Below are 26,188 nucleotides of genomic sequence, written 5' to 3'. Positions count from 1 at the left end.
TATGATCAAGACGGAATACTTCGTCCCGACTGGGGAAAAAAAACTGGGGGGGGGGGGGGGGAAGAGTCGTTTTTATGGCAAAATAATGAACTTAAAACAGGAAAACAAACAACAACATATATTTTAAACAACAAGAAAAGCACAGCAAAGCCCTACTCAAACCGGTCTCCGCCTTTTGGGGCTTTGAAGGCGAATGACACGCGGACACCAGCGGCGCCGGGACGCGGTCCCTGCCGGCGGAACATCGCGCAGCTCCCCGTGGAAGGGACAATCCTCCCCCGGGGAAGGCTCGGGACAATCAGCGCTCCCCGCCCGGCGCAGCGACCCCGGGGCTGCGGCCGGCAGGTGCGGCGGGCTGCGCTCGGCTCCGCGGGCAGCGACTGCCTTACCTCGCCTGTGTGCCGGGCTGGGCTCCGCCGCCGGGATGGGAGGGAGGGAGGCAGGAGAGCAGGCAGGGAGGGAGGGAAGGAGGCGGTGCTGCCGAGCCGCCCGCGGGAGCACCGAGGGACGCGCCCGGGCCCGCGGATGCGCCGCCCCCGCCCCGGCAGCCCGTGGGACGAGGGAACAAAGGGGCATTGAGACAGCCCCCGGCGCTGGGATGCTCCTGGGGAGCACATCCCGAGGCAGCCGCCAAAGCTCCCCGCCGGCAGCTCGACGAGACAGGGAATGCGCGGCGGGGACTCGTGCGCGGCCCCGACGGCGCCCCGGCCTCGGGTGAGGGAGCCCTGGAGGGAGCGCTGCCCTGTCCCGGCTCAGGGCAGGATGCGAGATCTCCCGGAGCCCTGGAGGGAGCGCTGCCCTGTCCCGGCTCAGGGCAGGATAGGCAGCCCCCGGAGCCCTGGAGGGAGCGCTGCCCTGTCCCGGCTCAGGGCAGGATGCGGGGCACGTCCCGGAACTCTCAGAGGGAGCGCTGCCCTGTCCCGGCTCAGGGCAGGATAGGCAGCCCCCGGAGCCCTGGAGGGAGCGCTGCCCTGTCCCGGCTCGGGGCAGGATGCGAGATCTCCCGGAGCCCTGGAGAGAGCGCTGCCCTGTCCCGGATCAGGGCAGGATGCGGGATCTCCCGGAGCCCTGGAGGGAGCGCTGCCCTGTCCCGGTTCAGGGCAGGATGCGGGATCTCCTGGAGCCCTGGAGGGAGTGCTGCCCTGTCCCGGTTCAGGGCAGGATGCGGGATCTCCCGGAGCCCTGGAGGGAGCGCTGCCCTGTCCCGGATCAGGGCAGGATGCGGGATCTCCCGGAGCCCTGGAGGGAGCGCTGCCCTGTCCCGGTTCAGGGCAGGATGCGGGATCTCCTGGAGCCCTGGAGGGAGCGCTGCCCTGTCCCGGCTCAGGGCAGGATGCGGGGCAGTCCCGGAACTCTCAGAGGGAGCGCTGGCCTCTCCCGCCTCTCTTCCTGCACTGTAATAAGTAGTAAGACTCCTAACCTGTCTGATGTAGATGGACAGCATACTTTCTTTGTAACAGCACCGTTAGACAAACATTAAGCAAATTATACTGCTGTAACAGAGAAAATACACCTCCCTGCGACAGATTAAATAGGATTGTGCTTCAGCCCAAAAGAACTACAGGGTAAATGAAGGAAAAGTGTCATTTCTGGTTTATGTATGGTTTATTTGTGCTGTGGGGAACCAATAAAGAAGCAATGAACATGAACATGTAACATGTAAGAAAACAAGAGAAAGGTGAAAGGAGAAGAAAGAAGGGTAGACAGTGGGGAGAGAATGTTGAATCCCTAAGTATACAACCAAGGAAAAGGGGACAGGTATCCTCCCCCTGACAGGTATAAAAAGGTTGCTATTGAAGTGTTTTGTGTTTTCACCTGCTGGAGGAGGGGAACCTGACTCAACTGACTCATTCATATTAATATTTTTGCTTCGAAGGCATTGTCCCCTCTCAATCCTATGGAAGAGTCAATTACTTCTCAAATCCCTGAAGGAGAGAAAGAAGCCAGTAAAACCCCGTTACCACCTCATATTTTTCAGCAAAAATTTCATGGCTTTACGTGAGGTGCATTCATTTCTAAAATTTGAAACTTTTCATTGTTGTTTTGTGTGGCTGATCATATTAAAAATTAAAAAAAAATAAGCAAGGAAGCAGGGACAACTCCAAAATTACGAGAGAACCTGCTGGTTATGGTGTGATCAGGACTTTGGAAAGTTAAACTCACCAGAAGGAAAAGAGGTACAGGTTGATGGGGTGCAGCCAGGTTAGGGATGGCTTGCAACCATCTTATAGCACCTTTCCTCTACATCCAGCTCCAGCATACTTTACTGGCAGCATACATAAAGGATTGCTTTGCTTCAGTTGCTACATTCACTCACCACTGAATAAAGATAGCAACCTGCATGTTATCCTGAAAAGAATACAAATATAGGTGCATCTGCAGCAGCTGTAGACCCAGGATGTCAATGCCAAATATTGACAAGTGAAAAATATATGAAAATTATTACCTGAAGGTTAATTTATGTAATTTCTAATGTAACAATGTAATATGAGATACTGTCAGACCTCAGTTCCAGAGGAAATCACCTCCTGCATATAAGGACTTAGGCAAGCTTTTTGTATGTGTGGAGACTAAGTTTTGCTGGATACATATGACTACAAGTACATTTTTATAGATCACTTTCAAGTAACATAGGAAAAAAGCATACACTGCAGAGACTGTCTGATTCATAAAACATTCAAATATAGAAAAAGTAATGTTACAAAATGGAAAGTATCATCAGCAAGGAGGCAGTATTTTCTTGAGCTTAGTAGTATTACTACTACTTAGTACTTGCTTACTACTACTCTTCTTACCCCTCCTCTTCCAACTCCACCCTGCTCCACAACTGTCACAGTTCAGAGAAACTTCTCCAAGTGATTTTACGAAATTATGGTCTACAACCACTAGCTCCCTCTCATTAAAAGGAAAATTAAATTTGTCAAGGAGGACTTTCCCCTCACGAGCCCTTGCTGGTTGTGACCAATGACTGCATTGTCACTCCGCTGTTTTTCAGTAACTCGTGGATTATTTTATCCATAATTTTACCAAGCACTGCATTGAAACTGATAGTCCTGTAATTACTAACATTCCTTCTCACCTTTCTTGAAAACTGGGGCAGTATTTGGCACTTGAAGTAGACTGGGACCTTTCAGACTCCCAAGGAACAGTAAGGGAGAGAGATCCTGCAATACCATCAGCCACTTCTTTCAGTACTCTGGGATGAATCTCATTGGGGCTCATAGATACATGCACAGCTGGTGAACCTCAAACAAGTCAGCTGGGGAGTCCACTGTCCCTCTAGTCATGGCCTTCTTGGAGAGACCTGTGTGGATCCCACGTGTAGAAGACAGAAGTGAAGCAGGCATTAAATGCCTCTGCTCTGCCTACATCTGACGGGAGAAATCTTGTCTGGATGGAGGGAGATCTTAGCCGAGTATTCACTGAGTCCTCATGGAGCTGTGAGTAAAGCTCTGGCTTTGTTGCATCAAAGCAAACATATTTTATAGGGTTTGTTACAATCAACACACAAATCTAGCAAGAATACAATTGGTTATTAAGGACTGTCCACATATTACTTGTTACTTATTGATTGGTTTCACTTGCTTTTACAGCATCTTCCCCTCCCCTTGACTCAAGCAGTCTGGCAGCCTAGTCTGTCATGTCCATTTTATCTACTTGCTACTTTGCTGTACTTTGCCTGCACTTTTACTTATTTGCTACTCTAATGTACCATCCCATCCACTTACTGTTGTTACTTTATGGTTCTCTCCCATATATTTAATTCAGGGATAGCTCAATGTCACCATTCTCCCAGCCATATACAGGGTTGTGCATTTTAGTCTCAATGAGGATATTATGTCCTTGTTCAGCCATGATTTCCTCTACATACATCCCTATTTATTTATTTATATTGAGTTTACTGACCCCATCAAGTAATTGACAAGTTATCTGATTTTCATTTTCATAAGTTTGCTTCAGTGCCTTACTTTTCAAACACTCTACATAGCTTAATGTTATAAGTATTTTAGTATTTTCTTAATATGGAAAGTTTCCACATAGTTACTCAGCCTTGAACAACTTACAACTTAGTAAACTCTTCAAGCCTATCTGTTGAAATACCCTCAAGAAATCAGAATGTATACATGATCTAGTAATAAAAGTTTCACTCATTGGCAGTATTAGTCCAGGGAAGATATTGTCTTCGTTGAGGAAATGTTCAGTTGAAGCCTTAATAAAAGCAGCAAAATTACCAACCAGCTCATCTCTCCATTTCTCTCATGGAATTCATGTGCCTGAATACAGGAAAGTTTAGATTCAACTAATCACTATTTTAATCTAATGTTTTCCCATGCTTCTGCTAGCCACATATAAAACCTTAAAGCACTAAAAGAGATACTTACTTTAGACATGAATACTGTCAGTAAGAACTAAAAGTATGTTTTATGTCAAGGTTAGTGGTTTTCAAGCCACAGAAAACTATGCTGCCAAGAGAAATATGCTCCTTCAACTCCAAGCAATACTGGTTCACAGAATAAGGAGGCTCCAAGATGAGCCTCCCCACCATCCCCACTCCTGAAAATTAATTCTGTGTGCAATCTAAGTGATATTGCCTGATTAAGTCACACAATCAAAGGACGTACACCAATTTCCTAAAAAAAAAAAAAAGAAAATTCAGTTCTATTAACACAAGCAAAATTAAAAAAAAAAGAGTAAAGTAAGCAGCAAGGGAACTAGAAGTTTGATATTTGCATGAACATGTTCCTCCTTATTACCTGTTATTATTCTAAGTATTCAAAACCAGTAAATCCCAGTAGTCAGGAACATATATTGTTCACACAGTAATTTAAGGGCAAACCAGACAGCACTCCATGCTTTTCAGCCACAACTTTTGCAATTTTAGGCAGAATTTGCAAAACTGATCTAGCTATTTCTACCACTGGTATCTGCCTTTCAATGTCACACATGAGCAAATTAATTTTGCAGTAAGTTCCTATTACACCTCCAATTCCAGGCCTGGGGGAAAATTCAAGCCATAGAACAGGTTAAGAACAAAGTTCTACACTAGTGTCATACTACATGTACTCAACAACCTTTGGCACACCTCTTTGCAATGTACTTATACTGATGCAGCCCTGTTTGAAGTAAAACAAACCACTACCCTAGTGTTCCAACAATAGACTTAAAATCCATCTGCTGTGCATTGAAAGTGGCAGAATTACACAAAAATTGAGTTTTGACATTCAACTTGAATATTTTCTCAGTGGTGTGCACTTTACTTATTACATTAATTTAATTTAAATTAATTCCCCTTTAGAAGTATTACCTCCTTTCTAGAAAACTGTAATTCATAAATACATATGCATCACTTTAAAAATTAAACTTTTTCAATATACATAAGCATGCACTTCTTGAGTCATTCTGCTATGCACTTTGAATTCATGGAAATCTTAAATGGAGATGAATCAGGAGAGGAAAAAACAGTATAATCAAGTGTTATCAAATGTGTGAGTTGTTCTTTTTGTATTTCCAAGGATGTGACATTAGATATGATTCTTAAATAAGGACAGTGACACATTAAAATTATAGAAACATCAGTTACTTTCTGGTAAATAAAAATCAAAAATTGTTCATTGATGACAGTACTGTACAAACACCTGTAGTGAGTTGATGCTAGCCAGACACCAGGCAGCCACCAAAGCCCCTCACTCACTCACCTCTGCAGCTGGATGGGGGAGAGAAAATATAATGAAGGATTCATGTGTTAAGGACCAGGGGAGATCACTCATCAAATACCAGAACAGGCAAAACAGGTTCAACTTAAAGATATTAATTACATTTATTACTAAACAAAACTCCAGCAGGACAATGAGAAGTAAATAAACCCTTAAAACCACCTTCCCCCCACTCTTCCTCCTTCCCAGCTCCACCTCCTCTCCCATAGCACAGGGAGGCAGGGAGTGGGGTTATGGTCAGTTCATGACCCGTGGCTTCTCCCACTGCTCAGGGAGAGGATTCCTTCCCCTGCTGCACTGTGGGGTCCCCTCCCATGGGATCCATGAACTTCTCCAGTGTGACTCCATCCCACAGGCACACAGTCCTCCCCAGACTGCTGCAGCATGGGTCACTCTTCCACGGGGTGCAGTCCTCCAAGGACAGGCTGCTCCAGCCTGGGAGCACAGCCCTTCTCTCCAGAGATCTCCCATGGGATTACAGCCTCCCCCCAGGCATCCACCTGCTCCAGCATGGGCTCCTCCATGGGCTGCAGATGGATCTCTGCATTCCCCACGGATCTCCATGGGCTGCACAGGAACCTCAGCATCTGGAACATCTGGAACACCTCCTGCTCCTCCTTCTTCACTGACCTCGGTGTCCATAGGGTTGTTCCCACATGTTCTCATTCTGCTCTTCTCTGGCCACAATTACAACTGCATAATAACTTTGTTATCACCATTTTTTGCTGGCCCAGCCTTGGCCAGTAGCACATCCATTTCTGGATCCACCAGAGACTGATTCTGCCAAACGTGAAGGAAGCTTCTGGCAGCTTCTCAAAGAAGCCACCCCAAAAGCCCTGCCCCTATAAAAAAATCAGGCCATGTAAATCCTTAAGAAGTTATGTAACTCTGAAATAGAACTGTAAAACTAACTTGTTTGAAAAAAATTGCATGGACAATCTTGAAAATGTCCTCTTTCTCTGTCTTCAGCAACACAATTTAAAATACAGAATTTCAACATAGAAGCTTATTTTGAAAGTCACTATTATAAGAAGTTACCAGGAGAACAGGTTATTTTTTCAAGTTCACAATTGTGTCAATTGGTTGTGAGGGGTGTCAGTACTTTCTATTTGTTTCAATGATCTCTGTAATACCATTATTTTTGTTCTCTTCTAGACATGTATCTCTTTTCTTAGTAAAAGTAGCAAACAGTGTATCCATCATTCCCAAAACTTCTAGTAGTTCTTCTTGATAGTCAATTTCTTTTCCAATAGCTTGCTGGAGTTTCAAGAACTGTTTATCAACTATCTCTGACTGCCCAACCACAGGCTGATAAATGTCTGTAAAGAAAAATACCAGTTAGGAATCTAAACGTATACAAAGGAAAAATTACATTAGCCAGTTAGAGATACATTTAAAGGCTCTAGCAGAAGTCCAACATTCTGAAAAATAAGACAACTTTTATGTTGTCTGTTCTGAAAGCAGTGGTTGTATGTACTTACAGCAGCATATGTCAAACTAACAGAAACAGAAGTTGTAACAACCTTAAATATCATTTTTATCTCATTGAATAAGAGGAAGCTATTTGTACCATGTAAACAGAGAAACAAAGTATTAAAGCTACATAGAGACCACAAGGCACTTCCTGCAGCCTGTGCAAATCGAATTCTAACTATGGTCAAAGTTATCTGGAAATATCTTTTTTTTTTTTGATTATTCTCTTTATACGAAGTCCACACAAATAAACAAAGCCATAAAAATTTGGTTTCTTAAAAATGTAGCACTTTGAATTTTATTTGCAAGCTAGTTATATGGCTTTGAGAATCTTTTTTGTGTTGTCTTACCAGTGATCATATCGGCAACGGTCACCAGCACAGCAGTAAATCTAGGATCAATCACACGCCTGCAAAATTAGAAAACATCCCAATTGTATGGGTTTTCTCAACTGCACTCCACCACCACCAAGCAGCTTTCTCACAGAGGCATACAGACAAATTTTTCTTGATGAAGAGACAAGACAAAACAGCAGTCAGAGACGCAAGTCAAAAAACCCACATACTTGTTTTAGAACGCATATGTAAAAACACATATGTATTTACCCTCCTCCTTTCAGGAAGGCACTGGAGGTTTGAGGAGTGTCAAAAAGCCTCAAGTACATAAACACACAGTTTTCATTACAGAGACAGAAAATAACAGACTTAAGGTAGAGGGTCTGGAAAAAAAAATAGTATATCTCATACTATCAGCAAAACTGTACTGTGCTAACAGGTAAACCTGTTTCAAACCTACCCCAAAACCTTGCTATCAAAATGAAAAAGACGTGAGATTTCAGGAGCACCAGCGTTCCACCCCTGATCTGTTGAAAATCTGTGGCAAGTTATTAGGAAACAGAAGTATCAAAGTGTTAAAGTTATACCTTGACACAAAGGTAAGGAGGAGATTAACTTGCTTCTCATCTCGGCCTGCAAGTGCACTCCTCAGTGTTCCTCTGCGATGTAGCTCCTGCATGACTGCAACCGTGACCTCAGGAGTATGAAGCATGATGGGTGGCTGGACATACATAAGAGGAGTTTAGTACCAAAGCAACATCTTTACACACAACACAGGGCTGGTATCAGCAAAACCAAAATAGAACCCAACTTCTATTATTTCTAGTTATACACTAAAATAAATTAGTACGACATACAGGAAAAATTAACATCAGGTGACAACACAAAACTCTGACAAGAAAAAAAACCAATGCCTCACCTCCATTACTGCATCAAGAGCCTTGGAAGACTGAAAGCTTCTCAGCAGCTTATCATATTTTCTCAAAACACGTTTTACAGGTTTACTGACACAGAAATCTTCCTAGAATTTAACAGAAGAGTTCAGAGTAAGACAAATACACACACACCTAAGGGATTTGATATATTACCATGAATAATTTTATACATTCCCTCCCTTCCCTCCCTTCCCTTCCTCCAATTTAGCACATTCAGAGAAACAAATTTTTCAGAAATGTTTCAGCATTCAGCATATTTTCTCACCACATCATACCTGTTTTGGCATGTAACTTTTTCCTTTCACATAGGTTCTGTATGTTGGTTGTCTCTTCTTTTGAGAGTTTTCACTCTTTTCCTCTGGTTTTCTGTGTTTAACATTTACCACTCCATTAGTCATGCCTACAACTATGGTTTCATCTTCAGGCTAGAACAAAGAAATCAAAGAGTTAGGACCCAGTGTTTTATTTGTATTCTATAATGCATGTATGTGCTCTATCATACACATTTTTATATTTTTATGCTTCGTGAGAAGGTTCAAATCACAGTATCACAGATGACTTCAGGTGGAAGGCACCTCTTTAAGGTTCCATGATTGAATAACTTGTTCAAAGCAATGACACCTTCAAGGTTATGGCCATAAGCAACATTACAGACTGATTAGTGAATCAAGCTCAATTATCCAATAACACCCTTCTGTAACTATAAGGTTTTGTTTCTTCCAAAGGCATACAGCTACCTTTGGCTATTAGGTACCATACAGCAGGCATGAACAGAACCTATGAGAAAGCAAAACTATCATGAAACAGCAGGATTTTGAGAAACAACTTAAGTTGTTCAAAACACCAGTCACTGGTGTATGTAATTTCACTTAAATAACAAATTTATTTCACCCAGAGAAAACTGTGGATGCCCCATTCCTTGAAGTGTTCAAGGCCAGACTGGATGGGGCTTTGAGCAACCTGATCTAGTGATGTCCTTGCCCAGGGCAGCGGGGCTGAAGGCAAATGACCTTTAATATCCCTTCCAACTGAAGCCATTCTATGATTCCATGATCTGATAAAAGCCAACAGAGTTATGACAGATAAAGACAAGAGATCAGCTGGTGAATCGCTCATTTAAGCTTACGAAGATTCAAGTGGAACAATAGGAAGCAATTCCTCCAAATAAGTATCAGAAATGTGGAATTTCTTGTCAAGGAATTTAGGCAAGGTTTTAATTTCAATCCAGCTCAAGCTTATGTCATAGAAATAATTCACTGAGTTACACTAAAACTACACTTCGATGAGTACATTTCTCATTTGAAAATGGTATCTGGGAGGATATCGACACACTTGCCCTGGGTTTAGTTTTCTATACACATTTGCTTATGGCTAGTTACAGATGGAAGCTACATCTGGAATCAGACCCACCTTTAGTTAGACTTAGTGAAGGCATTATAATGTTCTCATGTGACCATTAAAATTCAACTGATTTAATCAACAGAAAACAAGATTATGTTACAGAAGATGTATTATACACACTCTAGAGATGCTAAACCATAAGTATTGCATATTTTGCAGAGGCCACAGGGTCTTAAAAGGTAATGGATGCTGTACTCTTCACTTTGAAAGAAAAAAAAAAAATCCGAGTTTATTTTCGTACAGCTCCCTAGGTAACGTGGTAGGAAATGAAAACACTCCCTACACACACTTTTCTCTACATACCAGCAAAGTAGGACAATAGTAAACCAGCAAAGATAGTAAAGATCCCTCACCAACCTATTCACATAGCCTCCTTCAGAGGCTACATAAAGGGGTACTACATGACAATAGTATTGTACAAAAACTGGTGCCAGCCTCCATATTATTGGCCAGCAGGTCACTTATCTACTGGAAATCAAGCACTTCTGAGAACTAAGTCACTGCTCTCTGCTTCCAAGACATGCCCTGACAAATTTTTTTATGCTCACACCCTCCTTTCTTTCTCAGACCAGCCTGACACCACCAACTTTTAAAGCAAGTTAACATCCTATTCTAAATTTCTCAACAAATTAACTACATTTTTTTATTGTTGCCATGCAAAAGGACTCAGCATTCCTGAAAAGTGAAAGGTGAGTACAATCTTCTGAGAGTCAAAGGACCTCCCTTCTAAAGTGAATACTTTCCCTATGATGTACACTGTCATTAACAAACACAAGATTTTGCACTGATCTCTTCAGGCACAGTATTTGTGGTATCTTTTACAGACTAGACTCATCTAGTCTAGTCAGGTATTTGAATCTGTTATGTTTAAAACCTCCTAGTGTTTGTTACTCAGGAGAAACATATTCAATCACCCTCCTCTGCAGATACAGCATTCTTCTGGAATATTCAATAGCCGTGAAGCAACAATTATTTACAGCAGTGAATTAAAAGCTATCAGGAATTTTCTAGGAAGATTTCTAAAGCACTTACCGACAACGCAAGACTGAGGATGGATGTTGCATAGTTGAAGCTGTGGACTACTTTGTAGGATGTAGTACTGTAAATCTTCACATGCCTACACAGAAAAGTAAAGATAAAAACACTCTTAGTATAGCTTTACTGTGGTCACTTTACAGGAACTTCATAATTCTCATCTTGTACAGATCATTTTAGGAAAATGAGTATTAATACAAGGCATTTCTCAGACTACCTACCATTGAGCTTCTTAGGTATTACTCCTGCAACAGCAATGTTCTGTTGAAAGGTATCTACAAGTCAAGTCAGGATTGCTCTTACCCCAAAAGGAGTTGAAAATGGGGCAAAAACAGAAGAAAAAATTGAAGGCAGATGCAGTAACTATTTGAATTCAGAAATGCATATTAGAAAAACACTAAGACATTATCTCTTCAAATTTGTTCTTAAATTTTAAATTTAAGATCTACAGAATCTACTAGCAATTTCTGGGAGTAAATATGTAGATATTCTTGTATCCAGCTGCCCCTTAAGGATTTGGTCAGAAGTATGAAATATATAACAAACTGGTAAACAAAATATTATATTAAAAGGATAAAATTTAGTGCTATGTAATCATAAAACCCAAGGTAGCCCAAGAAATACAGTAGGGAGTAGGAAAACAGACCCACTGTCATTTCAGATCACTTCATATTTGTAATGTCTCAGAGACAAGACACCAACTCAGTACTCATCAACTAGAACCAAACAAAAAAGCAAAGAAGTCATGTTCACAAGCACTCTTGGGTACAAGAAGCAACAGCAGAGAAACACAAAACCCAGACTTTTAAAAAGTGAATACTAATATACTTTCAGCTATTTGAAGTGTTATAAAGTTAAGAACAGTTAATTTACAAAGACTGGGAAAATCAGTTTAGAGATTTTAAGAACTGGACACTTATGCAGAAGTTCCCCATGTGCATTCCCAAACAGCACACACGACCCTTACTGATATTCAGATTAGTAAGAGGAAAAGGTTAAGGCATATCATAGAATCACAGCACAGTTTGATTGGGAAGAAAAACCTTTTCAAGCTCATTGAGACCAAGCCCCCTGCAAAAGCAGGGATAGCTTTATAGTAGGTACCTTGGCCAAAAAACACATTCTCAAATAAAGCCCAAAAACCACACACAGGTTAACAGTGATGTGAAAAATAAAACCTTTCAAAGAATGAAAGTCATAAAACGCAAACATAAAGAAATCACAAAATATACCAACCTGTCCAGGGATCCTGACAATAACCTTTGTCCAGAGCTGTTCAGGCACAAACAAGTTACAGTTTTATGGTGATTTTTAAGTGAAACTAGTAACTGTCCACCTTTTAGTACATCCCAAATTTTGACATATCGACCCCCTGTGAAGAGGAAGCACACAAAACAGTCTTACATATGTACAAATTTATGCTTCTCTGAAGTTTTCATACAGTAATGTAATATCTTCACAGGTACCTTTACCTCCCAACAGTTTTCTGTACCTGCTCAACATCCTCTTCCATTCTATCTCCTGGCACTGCTCTTTTCTGAATGGAGTTGAATGATTCAACCATTCTCCAACCATATTCATTATTAAAAAACCAAAAAAACCAGTGTACAACCTATGGGGTTACAGGACTTCTCATGCAATGGCAACAAGAGACCAAAAAGGCTTGTCAATATGAAGAGAAAGACAGAGTCCCATCTTTTCAAAACCTAAGGATGTTAATTCCTTCACTTTAGAAGTGAGCCAATTAGAGTCCACATTTTGTTATTAAGAATAACTTGAGGGGGTGGGTAGGGGGGAAGTGGCAACTACAAGGATATCAAAACAAAGACTAAACAGGAAGACCCCTACTTGCATCCACCAGATAAACAGCCTCCTACAGAAGATTCTAGGATCCTACTGATTCCTACAGAACATATTTGAGAAATCACATCACTTACCATTTCCTTATCAAACAAAAACATCACACAAAAAGTAAGTAGCTGAAGTATTTCTCCAATGAGGACCACAGAAAACATATTTATCTGATTTTATAGAATTACCTGCAGATACTAAAAGTCCACCAGATGGAAACAGAAGTACACTCTCCACAGGATGGCCGTGTTCTATTGTCATAACACTACTCTTTGTTCGTGCATCAAACAGTTTCACAGTGTGATCATACGAACCTGCAAACACCAGAATAAATCAGCTTAATAATTTCAACTTGTTTAGAAACTAAAACAGCCATGTCCTATCATCTAAAGGAATTCCTCGCTAATAGCAATAATTTTAAACTATTTTTAACTATATTTAAACTATTTTAAATTATATATGTAAAAACACCTTGTGATTTACCTTGGTTAGTTTACAGCCTTGGGGCAGCATAAATTTTCTAATTCTACCCCTAGCTACATGTCAGTCTAAAAAAACAATTTGTTTTCCTTTTATTTCACTTCCATTAACCAACTGTATTTATAATAATAAATATCAAGCAGCCTGATCAAACCTAGCCTTTTGTGCCCCTTTCAAAAAGGAATACCAGTTTTTGTTCACAGGCTGATACAAAGTTACTGCTAGGAAAACCAAAAGCAAATGGTTACAAGTAACTCCATATGACCTCACATTTTTCTGCCAGTTATAGGCTGTACATACTGGTGCTCGCTCCATAAATTTGGTACTTTTCAGTCACTCCCAAGCAAAGGATACATTCACAGTATTCTCTTTCAAAAGAGAATTCTCTTAACCCTAATTGGCTAAACCAAAAAGATGTTAAAACTCAGTTCCTTCAGTTTCCCCATAAACATCAGTATCAAGCTTAAAAAGCAAAAAAAGGAAATAACAAAGCAGACATTGCACAGGCAGACTGATCCTTCATGACTAAGATACAATAAACATGGCCCTACCGTATCAAAAATTACTTTCAGCATTTTTTTTTCAATCCAAAAGAAGTATAAATAAAAAATAAAACCAAACCTGTTATGAAGACATCTGCATTCAGTTTACTTGCACAGCCACATCTCACATAGTCAGTATGTTCACTGTAAGAGATGATTTCTGTGGAACTTGGAATATCCCACAAAACTGATGAATAATCATCACTACCAGAAAATATTCGGTATTTATCAGACAGGAAGCCCACTAGATGAACTGGTCTAGAAAACAAAGTTCACAATACCCAAAGTTAAAATATATTCATGTTTCAAGAAGAGTTAGTCTGCATGAAACATTTATCGAAGTACTCTAACCTACAAGTGCAGTGGTTAATGTCAGAACTTACAAAGCCTCACTATATAACAGCAAATATCAAGTATGGCTGTTTGAACAGTCTTCTTGTCCTTTAAAATCACTATGAAGTCTTTATTATCACCATTTAAATATCCAACAGACGTTGGCAGAACACACAGGTATGCAAATGCAGGTGTGCACAGGTATACAACACCCAATTTGCAAGCAGAGCTCAAACAGAAAACTCAAGATCAGTCTGGGTACTTTCCACTGAAAGGGAGATTCTTGCTGCTCTATGTAGATAAAACACACACTGACCTTTCACAACACAGAAATCTGTTGAACCATTATAATTTTCTTCTCCACACTGATACATCAGAACTCCTAACTTCTTCCCAACCCCACTCCATGCTACCATTTTGGTTTTGTTTGTGGAGCTTTTTCATAAGGAATTCCTGCTTTTCCTGGCATATTTCTCCATTGTTTTTGTCTAAACTCTTGAGAACTCTTTTCCTAGCAGCATCAAATAAAATGTGCTTATCAATGCAATGCACTCACAAGACTTTGTCTACACAACATAGTAAGAGACACATGGAACAAAAAATGTATTTACTCTTCTACATACTTGATTCATATTTAGAACTTTTTAAAAACTCACTCCTATTTTAAATTTAACTTTAAAATCTACTTTCCAATAAGATCTAGAAGAGACAGTCGAAAGCAACGTAAGCCAGTATTACTCAGATTTTCAGCAGCATGTGAAGCAGACATATGACTATAATTTAACATAAATACTATATATTGCTGAGGCACTTGATCAGGTTGCCCAGAGAAGATGGGGATGCCCTTCCCCTGGTAGAGTTCAGGTCTAGGCTGGAAGGGGCTATGAGCAACCTGGTCTAGTAGCAATATCCCTGCTCTGTGGCATGAGGCTTGGAACACGACGATCTGTAAGGTGAAACCACCCGGTCTGTGAGGAGTTTGTGACATGCAAACATAGCAAAGCTTAGGCACACAAAAGCAGCAAACCAATTCTGCCTTACTTGGTGTGACCCTCGAACTGCCTCAGCGGCGATTTGCCGCCGACGTCGAAGAGGCAGACGCGGCCGTCCTCGCTGCCGGCCACCAGCAGGCGCCCGTCGTCCCTGTAGGTGGCACCGTACGGCGCGTCCCGGAACCGGGAGAACGCCTTGATGGGCTCCTGGGAATAACGGCCATAGATGTGGATCTGGAAAAACAACAGGGCGTCACATCTTCCTGCGCCAGAGCGGCTGAAGAACAGCAGCGCAAAAGCCTCAGAAAAGGCACTCACCCTCGAGGATGCTGTGACAGCGTAGTTATACGGCGGGACTGGGGAGAAGTCAACTTTATTTATGGCACCGAATTCCTTTATCTGAACAGGCGTCTAAAGCAATTGTGATAAAGATCATTAAATACACACAAGCACATCATCCAGTATGAAAACAGTAAAACAAAAACCATTTTTTCCAAACAGAACACAAAACTCAATTAGAATCAAAACGGTTTTTAGATACTATGATAGCGAGTTTCACTTCTGACAGGCTACTCCTGGTCTTGAAATTTTTTTCCAACTTACGCATTACAACTGACCTATTCATTACGCGTTTTGAGATTAAAAACTAGCTCATGCGCGCTTAAAGTTATTTTAATTGCATTAAAGTAGGAAAAAAAGACATTCTGGGTCAGAGCTATAACTGCGACTGTTGGGCCGCTTCCTCCTACCTTGTATGCCCGCCAGTAGAGCGTGTCCTGCGTGATCCTCTCCCCGAGCTTGGGGCATGCCTGGACCACCAACGGCTTGTACGCGGCCATGGCGCGGGGCTCAGCGGAGGGGCTGGGGAAGCGCGGACGGGCGCGGGCACTCGGGACACGCTGCGGCGCGGCGATGGCGGCACCGCGCCTGCCGCGAGGAGAGACGGCGGGCGCAGCGGCAGCGCGTCATCAGAGCGCGCCTCGCGGCGGCCAATGGCCGCGGCGGAGAGCCCCACTTCCGGCGGGAGGCGGCGGCGGGCCGAGTGAGGCGGCGGGAGCGCGCGGCCCTGCCCTCACGGACCCTCTCCGGGAGGAGCGGCCGGCGCCTGGCGTGCCGGGAGGTGCGCGAAGCGCGGCCTCGCCCGAGGCTTCCCGCGGTACTGTGAGCAAGCCACCGGTATTCTGGGGTTACCTTTGTCGGTTTAAAAGGGATTGTTTGTCTTTTTTTCCCTACGTATGTGGTAGAAGCAATTAATTTTATTCAGGTTGCGAAAGACATAAAGGAGCTTGAAATCGCTTGAAGTTTTCCCTCAAGTGTAATGTTTTTGGATGATAAAGTAATCTTCTTATAGTTTGTTCTTGGCTTGGTATAAACCTGGCTGGTTGTCGTATGGAATTTCTTGTTGCAAGTGTTTTGACGCATCATTTTATGTGAATGAAACTCTTGCTGGCTTAATAACGTAATTTGGTTTAAACATCAAGTGCTGAAACATAAATTGAGATTTTGGTGACTAATTTGTGATAGCAACAAGATTGATATTTCACCAATGTTTTGACTGACAAAACTAGATGCTATAAGCTTAAATAAAGGCTTATGTGTTATAATGCGTTGTTTTGGCAGGATGTTCTTAACCTGTTACATCTGTTCATTTGCAGGTTGTCCAGGAGGTTGGGCTTGGCTGTCCAGAACTGCTGCTGGCTGTAAACAATGCAGCATCGTTTTGCCTGAGCCTGGAGCGGGACTGAGATCATGGCTTCTTCAACAAACCTGGATGTCGGGGCCCAGTTAATTGTGGAAGAATGTGCCACAAGCTACGGCCTTCCTCCCATGCCAGACATTAAAGTGGAGCATCAGCTTGACACCAGCACAGAGGAGGGCCCAGCTCAGAATGTCACCATGGGGATGAAGTTCATTCTGCCCAATAGATTTGATATGAACGTCTGCTCACGATTCGTGAAGTCTTTGAATGAGGAGGACAGTAAAAATATTCAAGATCAAGTCAACTCTGACCTTGAAGTTGCATCTGTCTTATTTAAAGGTTGAATTTATGGTACAAAATATTATCTGTGAACCGTGTCATTCTGTTAAGTTACTACGTTTTCTGAAAAAAAAGCTTCTGCATTACATGTGTATTGATCACTTTTCTAAGATGTGTTCCTCTAATGTTTTTATTATGTTCTTAATGGACTATTAATGTAAAAATTTTCATCAATATTATTTTTATACTACTTTTTAAATATTTATATTAAGTGAAAAATTAGTGGCACAAAAGCTCTCTTAAGTTAGTAAGAGCTGCTGCTAATTAGGAAAACAAGCTGCTTCTGTATGGCATGTCCTACAGCAGGATGCTTCTTTAGAAAACACTGTGATCACTTCAGCTTCAGTAGCTTTCAGCAGCATGTTGTTTATTTTCCTGAAGGTAATGAAAGATAATATAGGCCACATGTGTTTTGTCACTGTGGCTGTACAAAGGCTCAAATCCTGTCAATGGGCTTGCTACTGTAGCTTCACACTACCGAAAGCAAATGCTGCTCCAGGTTCCCTGCAGCTAATCCAGCCATTGCTGGGCAGCTTCATCAGAATTGATCCATGCTATTGATACAGGGCAAAATTAGGAGTTCCATCTGCTTCCCCTTAACCACTGTGGCCTCTGCACTTGCTGTCGTATTTCAGACTGTTAGTGGTGTATCTTTTAATGAATTTCATGTGACCTGTTTCCTGGATAATGCAAACACAGGCTTACTTTGAATTTTGATGGTTTCACTGACTTGAGTTGTTTGGCTGAGCCGCAGGTCAGAGTAGCAGATTTGCTCTCACCAGCAATTGCGTTGTCTTTCTGAGGTAACTTTTGTAGATCCCTTGTAAGTAATCCTGCAAATCCAGGGACCACAGGTCAAAATCTGTGGTATGACTCTTAATTCAATGCAGTCAGTTTTGGCTGTTTCATTGGCAAACAAAACATAATTTTGTTTTCCGTTACACTCTACTTCTTTTAATTATTTGTGCTTGCATTTATCATCACGAAGTTCTCTGTGGAGTTAATTTAGTGCATGTGTTAATTAGCTTCTAGTCATTAATTACTGGTTCACAGTGGTGTCAAATCAATTAAGCCAATATGGAGTTTAATCCTTCAGTATGTCTTTTCAGTATTTAATCTCAAAACCAAGACCTACTTTGAGATTTAGAAGCCAGTACAATATATAAATATATTCTTTAATAAAATGCTATTGGGTTTTAAGAGAAAGCAGGAAAAGTTAGTTTGAAGGAACCCATGGGCAGTGAATGACTTCCTGAATTCTGTGCAGTGAACTGCTGTAGCATTTCATGTAAGTTATTGTGGAATCTGCCTTCCTGCTGGATAAGTATTCATCAGGCATTCGTAAGGCTGTTAAAATTTTATCCAGGAGTAGGAAGAGCCCTGGTGAAGAAAGTTAAGGAAGGTTGTCTCCATTCATGCAGTGGACTGGTTAGGGAGCAGACAAAGGCTGAGCAGGTACCTCACTGCATGTCTGACCAGAGCTGCATCATGTTACTGCCTTAAACTTGCTGTAAGATGACAAGTTGAGACTTCTTAAGTAATAAATCCATCCCAGGCATGTTGAAAATCCAGACAAAGACTTACCTCATTTAGACACTAACTTGTCTCTGGATGATATTATGCCCTGCTGAAAATATTAAGTAGCATCATTGTTTTGTGCTAGAAATTAGTGTAGCCCTTTTTTCAGTTTCATAATATACAGTGGGAAAAGCACATGTCATAAAGCTTTCTTAACATGGATTTTAAAGGTCTTGTGATAGTGGTGCTTTACAGTTTGACTTTGAATCTAGGGCTTCCTTTTTTGCTCTTATTAGTACTGAAATCCTCTCTGTTTTTTGTTCAATGTAGCTGAATGCAACAGCCACACTTCTCCTTCCCCTGGTATACAAGTAAGACATGTTTATACTCCATCAACTACTAAGCATTTCTCACCAATAAAACAATCAACTACACTGACTAACAAACACAGGGGAAATGAAGTCTCTACAACACCTCTACTTGTAAACTGTAAGTATTCTTCTGCCTTGCTGTTAATATTCTGAACTCTGTGTTGGATGCTTGACGGATTTGTGCTGTTTTTTCTTTGGTGTTGCAATGAACTTTAAGGAAGGAAGAAAACACTGAGGTAGTCTTGTCTAATTTCACATGGGTCTAACCACATAATAGTCATCCACCTGCTGTATGAAATTCATGACTGAAGTTTACAGAAAGAAAAAGACCAGAAAAAACCCTTACCTATACTTTTAAAATCAAGATTTAGATTCTGAGTTGTAAGTTAATGTACTTCATGCCCATGTTTTCAGAATTTGTGAATCTTAAAATTAGATGACTGGTAAATGCTGCAGGATACTTAAGATGTAATTTAACATAAATACAGAGTACTGCAAGTGTCATGATTATCACAGATCTTGAAAATCAAGGAAGCATTATTTCTAGTGGTGTTTTTTTCTGAATTGTTAAGCATTTCCTTTATAAATTAATTTGCTGTAATTTACATTATAAATTAATTGTAATTTAATTGTAAATTACTGTCTCTTTAATGACAAGTCAGTTTTTAAAAAGAAAAAGACATGGAGAAAATCAGGAGCTGCAGTGTAGGCCACTGAACAAAATACATTCTCTTTCTGAACAACCTAAACTTTCATGTAGTGAAAAGGACAGTGAACATTTACAGTTAATGTAATCATTAGCTAATTTTATTTCTACATCATGTGGATAATTTATTATATATGGCCTCCTGAGCACCTTTCAGGCCTGCTCCGAGTGGACCCATACCATTTTTTGTGGGATCAGATGTTATTTCTTCATAAACATAAAAAAAAAAAAAATCCCCCAATCTTTGGTTTCCCCTTCTGTATGTCAGGTTGTGTGTAGGTTTGTAATGTGCGATCTATTCCACATTGTAGTGAGTGAGAGTCACACTAGAGGCTTTCTTTGTTGAGTAGCAGGTCAGGTCTTCTGGTAATTCAGGTGTGATTTTTAAACTAAACACCCTTAATTTACCAAAATATGTTTATATTGATACATGGATCTTAAGGTAATCTTGGGTGAAGTGAAGATAATAAGTTACTTTGTGAAGAGTCAGTGTGGAAAGCATCCTTACTTTTAAAAATGTTGCATTGGTTTAAAAATGACCTAAATCTATGAAAATCTTTGGAAAATTTTCAGTTTTTAATGGTGATTTAAGTTCAGAGTGTAAGGTGAAATTATCTACAGTCTCAGTTCCCAGTTCTGTACTGCTGAAGCCAATGGACATGTTATGCTCAGCTCTATAAATAGCACAGAATGAAAACTGATGTATGTAACACATGCTTTTGCTTCCTTTTTTGCAGCTTTATCAGTTCATCAGCTGGCTGCTCAGGGAGAAATGTTATATTTGGCCACACGTATTGAACAAGGTGAGACAGAAGGAGGTTAAATGCCTTTTTTTTTTCCTTTGGGTCATTTATATGCTGTTGTGTTTCACCTTTTCCCCAAAGCTATAAAGTCCTCAGTTCTAGTACAAATTGGAGGACAGTTGAGGTATCTGTTCTTTGCAGATGTGGACTGTTTTGTATCAGTCTGTTACTCACTGTATGATGTGCATTTTAAATTAAAACATTAATGTTAATAGGAGTAGGTAAATCCCTTCCTCTCCCTGTTCTTTAGCTATATAGGTAATCCATGGAACTCAGAAAGAATTATGTTAGCTCTGTCACAGCAGTTTATTTTTATTTTATTTTTAATTTATCTTTGTCATTTAAAACCTATTTCTATTAATGGTGACCTTCCAATTCTATTTAGTCAATCAGCATAAAGACCTACATGTCGCTAATTTAAACCATGTTTCACACCTGCAGTGTAATAGTTCTGCATATTCTGAATAGTGTGGCATTTGTGTGTCCATAATACACATACAAAATTTTAACTCTACCTAACATATTAATGAATTTAGTAACATTCATTCTTACTGCACTACTAGTAATCACCCATGCTTTTCAGCCCATCCTTGTTGAAATGTTCCACCGAGTCTAAACACTTTGTAATGAGCCATGTATATGAAAAGCAAATCAATTCTGGAGTGTTGGTAGCAGCTAAAAATGCTTATTCTGGTGGTATGATAAGCACGGGATTTTTAAAGTACTTAGATATTACAAAGAAATCCAGCTGAAATATTTTTCAGCCAATTATAAAAAGAAGTTTTTTTTTTCCTTCTTCCAGCTGCATTCAGTGTAGACCTTAATTGTTTTCACAGACCACCTTATTGAATACATGAACTTTATGGGATATGGAGTTCTTTATCCATATTGTGTATAAGTTCATTCTTTACAGAATTGTGTGGCTCCCTCTATTGAAAAAACACAATCTACAGTATAATACAGGATGTACCTCCACTTTTCAAACATCCTTCATCTTCTTTACAAGGGTGAAGCCCAGATTACAGACAACTTGTAATATTTCTGAGTAAAAACAGGGTTTGATTTAGAGCTTAACAACTTAAATTTTAAATTATTAAACTAAAGGCTCAGATTTTAGTTTTGGTCAGTTGGATGTGTTTTTCTTTCTTGGACAGAGTTACTACTACCACCAGTGGGGACAGAATTTTGAAGCTGAGAATGACTTTTAGGTCGCACTGGTTCCTGGTGAATAAATGTTACCATCAACACATTTCACCAGCTGATACAGTGCATTGTGAAAAGGATTACTAAGTTATACATTTTTCTCTGAACAGAAAATTTAATCAATCATAAGGACGAAGAAGGATTTACCCCTCTGATGTGGGCTGCAGCTCATGGGCAGATAGCAGTAGTGGAATTTCTCCTCCAGAATGTAAGGAAAAATCACAATTGATTTTGAATTCATTTGCTCTTCAGTTTGTTTTGTCTTTCTAAGTTTGTCAATGCTGCTAAAAGCTTAAAAGTTTTAAAGTTAAGGTCTATGCAAAAACCTCAGATTTGCTTCTTTTTTAAACAATACTTTATTTCAGGGTGCAGATCCACAAATTCTGGGTAAGGGGCGAGAAAGTGCCCTCTCACTGGCCTGCAGTAAAGGATACACAGATATTGTCAAAATGCTGCTCGACTGTGGAGTTGATGTCAATGAGTATGACTGGGTAAGACTATAGCTTGAATTGAGTCAGAGGATGCTTTGGTCAGAAAATTGAACCAGGACATAGCACTGGACTGAGTTTAAAAATTGTTCTACCTCTTCTGAAGTACCTGAGAGTTTCAAAACTTCCACTGGACAGGAGAAGTTGATGCTACTAGTTCTGACTTCTTGGTAGAAAGAAAATGAAACTAGTGCTGACTTCTTGTAAAAGTGTGATCTTAACATTTGAACAGTAGACAAAAATGATGGAAGTTGTGATTTGAACAGAACTTCATTTTTATAAAAAACCTAGGAAGTCTCTTACTGGTGCATGGAAGCATATTCATGTGTTAAGCAGTTACAATTGTGGACTAATCACTGAATGTCTGAGGCATTTCTCTGCTTTTGCAGAACGGAGGCACACCCTTGCTATATGCAGTACATGGAAACCATGTGAAATGTGTAAAAATTCTTCTTGGTAAGCAGACTGTATAAACCAAATTACCAGTAATAGTGTACAATTGGTTCTCATTGTCAGAAGATTCTTTTCCTGTTTTACACAGAAAATGGTGCTGATCCAACTATCGAAACAGATGCTGGCTATAATTCCATGGATTTGGCTGTAGCCTTGGGCTATCGGAGTGGTGAGTATTGCAAATGTAAACCTTTTTAAAAAATTTTAATTTCTACAACTCCTTGTTTGTGTGGCTGCTGTAATAGCCTAGTAGAGGTTTTGCAGCTCTTAACATGTTACCTGTCCTACAAGTCTTAATAATCCTAAATACATCAGGCCAAAATGGGTAGAACCTTCCATTCTTCTTTCAGAAAGTCAGGTACTTAGCAAGAAAATGTTACTGGCCTGGATCTGTATTACTGGATTCAAATAATGGTGTTTAGGGCTGATGAAGCCATGACTTGCACAAGGGGAGCTGAGCTGCTCCCTCACCCTGTACAAAGGAGTGTGTTACTGGACAGTGGTAAGAGCCTGCACCCCTTCTGAGCCTCTCACCCTACTTGGCCGGCATGATATTATGTAGTTTGCAAAACCTTTTTCAGTCAGATCAGCTCTAGCTCTGGTTTGTCTTGGAGGCAGACAGTAACCAGTGAATTACTGTATAGTTTGGTTATGGAAACCAGAACAAAGAAGAGATTCCTTTTTGGTTTTTTCCCTTATTGCTACTGTCATTTTGAAAGCTGTGAAATGTCTGCCATTACAGAAGTGAATGGAATAAAAAAATAATTCCAACACTATATATGTGTAGTAGCTTCTCCAAAAAGAGCCCTTGCTTATGAATGAGTCATGGTTTAAGCCCAGGCAGCATCCAAGCCCCACAGAGCTACTCACTCTCTCCCCCACCAGTGAGATCAGAAGGGTGAAAGCTGGAGAACTCATGGGCTGTTTAAGGACAGTTTAATAGGGAAAACAAGGGCTGTGCACACAAGCAAAATAAACCAAGGAATTAATTCAGTGCTTCCCATGAGCAGGCAGGTGTTCAGCCATCTCCAGGAGAGCAGGGCTCCACCATGCCCAGCTCACTTGGTTACTTGGGAAGATAAATGACAGCTCCACAAATGTCCCCTCAGCTTTCCTGCTTCTTTCCCCCACTTTATGCACTGAGCTTGGTGCCACATGGTCTGGAACATCCCCTTGGTCAGTTTGGGTCCCCTGTCCTGGCTCTGTCTCCTCTGAACCTGCCAGTCCCCTCACCAGTGTGGCTGTACCAAAGCAGAAAAGGCCTTGGCCCTGTGCAAGTCCTGCTCAGCAATAACAAAAACATTTCTGTATTATCAACCCTGTGTTCAGCACAAATTCAAAACACAGCCCAATGCCAGACACTGAGAAGAAAATTAACTCTACCCCAGCTGAAACCAGCGCAGCACAACTTCACATAGAAGTCTCCATAGAAGACTGCTTCAAGAGCTTAATCTCAGTGTTTCACGGAAGTTGTTTCTAAAATGTGTTTTTGCCTGCTTTCTGTATGTAGGCAAAAAATTTGCTTTCTACGTACTATCAGCCTATTCAAACCAAAGAATTGATGATGACCTCCAAAAACATTGTTTGCCTGACTGTATTGTGTTTGTATTATATAAGGCTTTTATTTTCTGAATGAATGAATTTATATATGAGTGAATTTATACATGTGTGGTTTTTTTTATTAAATGATTGCACAGGACAAGCAGTTGTATGCCAAAAAAACCACACTATAACCCTAAAAATACAAAAAAAATTCAATACTAATTAGCCTCATCTCTCTCTCTGCTTTAGTTCAGCAGGTTATCGAGTCTCATTTATTAAAGCTGCTTCAAAATATCAAGGAATAATGGTTGGCTGTTCTGCAGGTGGCACACCTTGGCTTGGAGATTTGAACTGCTCTTTAGTTCTAATTGGTGACAAGAGTTGGTTGTTTTGTAACTTTACCTCAGTGCAACTATTTGCTGGCTTTAGTTAAGTATTTTTGTGTTCTTCCACTTCTTCCCCTTCTTTCACTGTTGTTAATACAAATGTGCAATGTTATCCTTTTCTTAATTATATAATTTTAGAAGAGTAAATTTTTGTGCATGAAACCCTTTGTAAATAAACCCATTTTTTGACCATCTAAATGTTTACACTGAGTGCACTGGGTGGCACTATGCCAAGCGTCCTACTTCTTCACATCGGTACATATTCATAAGAAGAAATGTGTTTACATATTGAGGCATATCACCACGGAAGATAGGTATCAGTATTGTTAATAATACCAAAATATGCTCTGTGTGTGAACTTTGAGGTCTTCGGTTTAATATTTATCCTGGGTGGAGCCAGAGCAGGGTTCATTTTTGATATAGTAAGGAGGGCGCTAGGACCCGGAGTTATTCTGTATCACCTCACTGCTGAGAGAAGGAGGAGGTCCCTTCCACGGAGAAGGAGTTTCTTGTCAGAGTGGACTGGTTGCAGTGGGGTCGGGTGGAGCTCTTCGGTGAGCGTTTTTGCATGTTAATCACTCTCTCTTTTTGTACATTGTTGCTGTTAATGTTTGTTTTGTTATATCATTGCTGTTTCCAGTAAATTTTTGTTATCTCAACCTGTGATCTCTTTTTTTTTTTTTTTTTTTTTTTTTTTTTTGGTCTGGAAATCCCCTATCTCACCCCAGGGGAAAGCAGAGGGAGTTGACAAGCAAGTGGCAGTGTGGTTTTAAGTGTCCCAGTGGGAGGCACTAAACTGGGCAGTACCATTAAGAAACGACGCTTATTTTTAAAATTTTAAAGGTTTATTAAACTTTAACAAATACAGCAAAGGACTGAATAAGGAAAAAGGCAGCGTCCTGGGAACGCGTGAGCAGTCACCGTGTGCTCACCCACAGAACGGCTGCTCCCCCTTTTGTACCCCGGGGTCCCTCAGCCCAGCCCCTCCCAGAGTCCATCGTCACCTCCTCCTGCTGCCCATTAGTGCAGGCGCTTTCTTGCACCCTGACTGGGGGTCAGGTGTTGCCATGCCCAGTAACAATCCCCTGCAAGGGGTACAGGAACACACCTCCCTCCACATGTCCCTGACAACCCAGACTGGAGGGTGGCAACAGTACGGGGGGCAAGGGGACTGTGGGGAGAACAGAGGACACCTAAACAATAAACTGTAATAATATAACTACACAGCAACAAAGCTTCTCTTAACATACACATAATAATCATTCCTTAATTGCGAGAGCAAATAATCCTATTACTCATCCATGACAATTCCTAAACCACTGCAGTCGTGTTTGACACCCACTATGAGGCAGGAAGGATTGAGATTACTGATAAAACCAGAGGGGAATGGAAACAAATTTAATCTAAGCATTTGCTGTATTAGGTAGAGAGCCACTGTTAAGAGTGTTGCTTTGTCTGTTGGTATGGATATTGTACCCAACCCTTTATATATTCCTGTATGTGCTACTGATGCTATTTTTCAGAGGAGGGAGAGGGATCAGGATTGTTCTATTGCTGTACTATGTGACATCAGTTTATGGCATGATAAC

At 40.7% G+C, this 26,188-nt stretch overlaps 2 protein-coding genes across 4 annotated transcripts; one reads left to right on the top strand and one right to left on the bottom strand.

Moving 5' to 3' along the window:
- Positions 1–5,793: 5,793 nt before the first annotated feature.
- On the bottom strand, positions 5,794–16,022 carry UTP15 (UTP15 small subunit processome component). Of its 2 annotated transcripts, XM_079330038.1 has the most exons (12): positions 15,841–16,022; positions 15,410–15,502; positions 15,141–15,325; positions 13,846–14,024; positions 12,933–13,058; positions 12,130–12,265; positions 10,891–10,975; positions 8,733–8,882; positions 8,442–8,543; positions 8,110–8,243; positions 7,538–7,596; positions 5,794–7,033 (listed from the first exon to the last, which is right to left on the bottom strand). In XM_079330038.1, the coding sequence occupies exons 1-12, from the start codon at positions 15,928–15,930 to the stop codon at positions 6,810–6,812; spliced, it is 1,563 nt and encodes a 520-aa protein (XP_079186164.1). In that variant the 5' UTR covers positions 15,931–16,022; the 3' UTR covers positions 5,794–6,809. The 2 variants fall into 2 exon arrangements, with proteins under 2 accessions (XP_079186164.1, XP_079186163.1); XM_079330037.1 differs by having other exon boundaries at positions 15,141–15,502; positions 15,841–15,940.
- A 130-nt stretch (positions 16,023–16,152) lies between these two features.
- Positions 16,153–25,258, top strand: ANKRA2 (ankyrin repeat family A member 2). 2 transcript variants are annotated; one of them, XM_079330044.1, is made up of 9 exons: positions 16,153–16,267; positions 16,747–17,129; positions 18,978–19,136; positions 20,462–20,527; positions 21,841–21,938; positions 22,096–22,221; positions 22,608–22,674; positions 22,760–22,840; positions 24,463–25,258. In XM_079330044.1, the coding sequence occupies exons 2-9, from the start codon at positions 16,841–16,843 to the stop codon at positions 24,516–24,518; spliced, it is 942 nt and encodes a 313-aa protein (XP_079186170.1). In that variant the 5' UTR covers positions 16,153–16,267; positions 16,747–16,840; the 3' UTR covers positions 24,519–25,258. The 2 variants fall into 2 exon arrangements, with proteins under 2 accessions (XP_079186170.1, XP_079186169.1); XM_079330043.1 differs by having other exon boundaries at positions 16,166–17,129; positions 24,468–25,258.
- Positions 25,259–26,188: the final 930 nt, after the last annotated feature.

Source organism: Erithacus rubecula, assembly GCF_903797595.1.
Source record: "Erithacus rubecula genome assembly, chromosome: Z".
Taxonomy (NCBI): Eukaryota; Metazoa; Chordata; class Aves; order Passeriformes; family Muscicapidae; genus Erithacus; species Erithacus rubecula.
This window is presented reverse-complemented; position numbering and strand designations above follow the sequence as displayed.

What these genes read in the sequence shown, in the direction of transcription:
- UTP15 (XM_079330037.1), bottom strand. Translation starts at nt 15,930, where the DNA reads ATGGCCGCGTACAAGCCGTTGGTGGTCCAGGCATGCCCCAAGCTCGGG. An exon ending in TCTACTGGCGGGCATACAAG is followed by an intron (nt 15,503 to 15,840) that starts GTAGGAGGAAGC and finishes CAATTGCTTTAG; the next exon opens with ACGCCTGTTCAGATAAAGGA. An exon ending in CTCCTTACCTTTGTGTCAAG is followed by an intron (nt 7,597 to 8,109) that starts GTATAACTTTAA and finishes CTAATTTTGCAG; the next exon opens with GCGTGTGATTGATCCTAGAT.
- ANKRA2 (XM_079330043.1), top strand. Translation starts at nt 16,841, where the DNA reads ATGGCTTCTTCAACAAACCTGGATGTCGGGGCCCAGTTAATTGTGGAA. An exon ending in AACACCTCTACTTGTAAACT is followed by an intron (nt 19,137 to 20,461) that starts GTAAGTATTCTT and finishes CCTTTTTTGCAG; the next exon opens with CTTTATCAGTTCATCAGCTG. An exon ending in AGCCTTGGGCTATCGGAGTG is followed by an intron (nt 22,841 to 24,467) that starts GTGAGTATTGCA and finishes GCTTTAGTTCAG; the next exon opens with CAGGTTATCGAGTCTCATTT.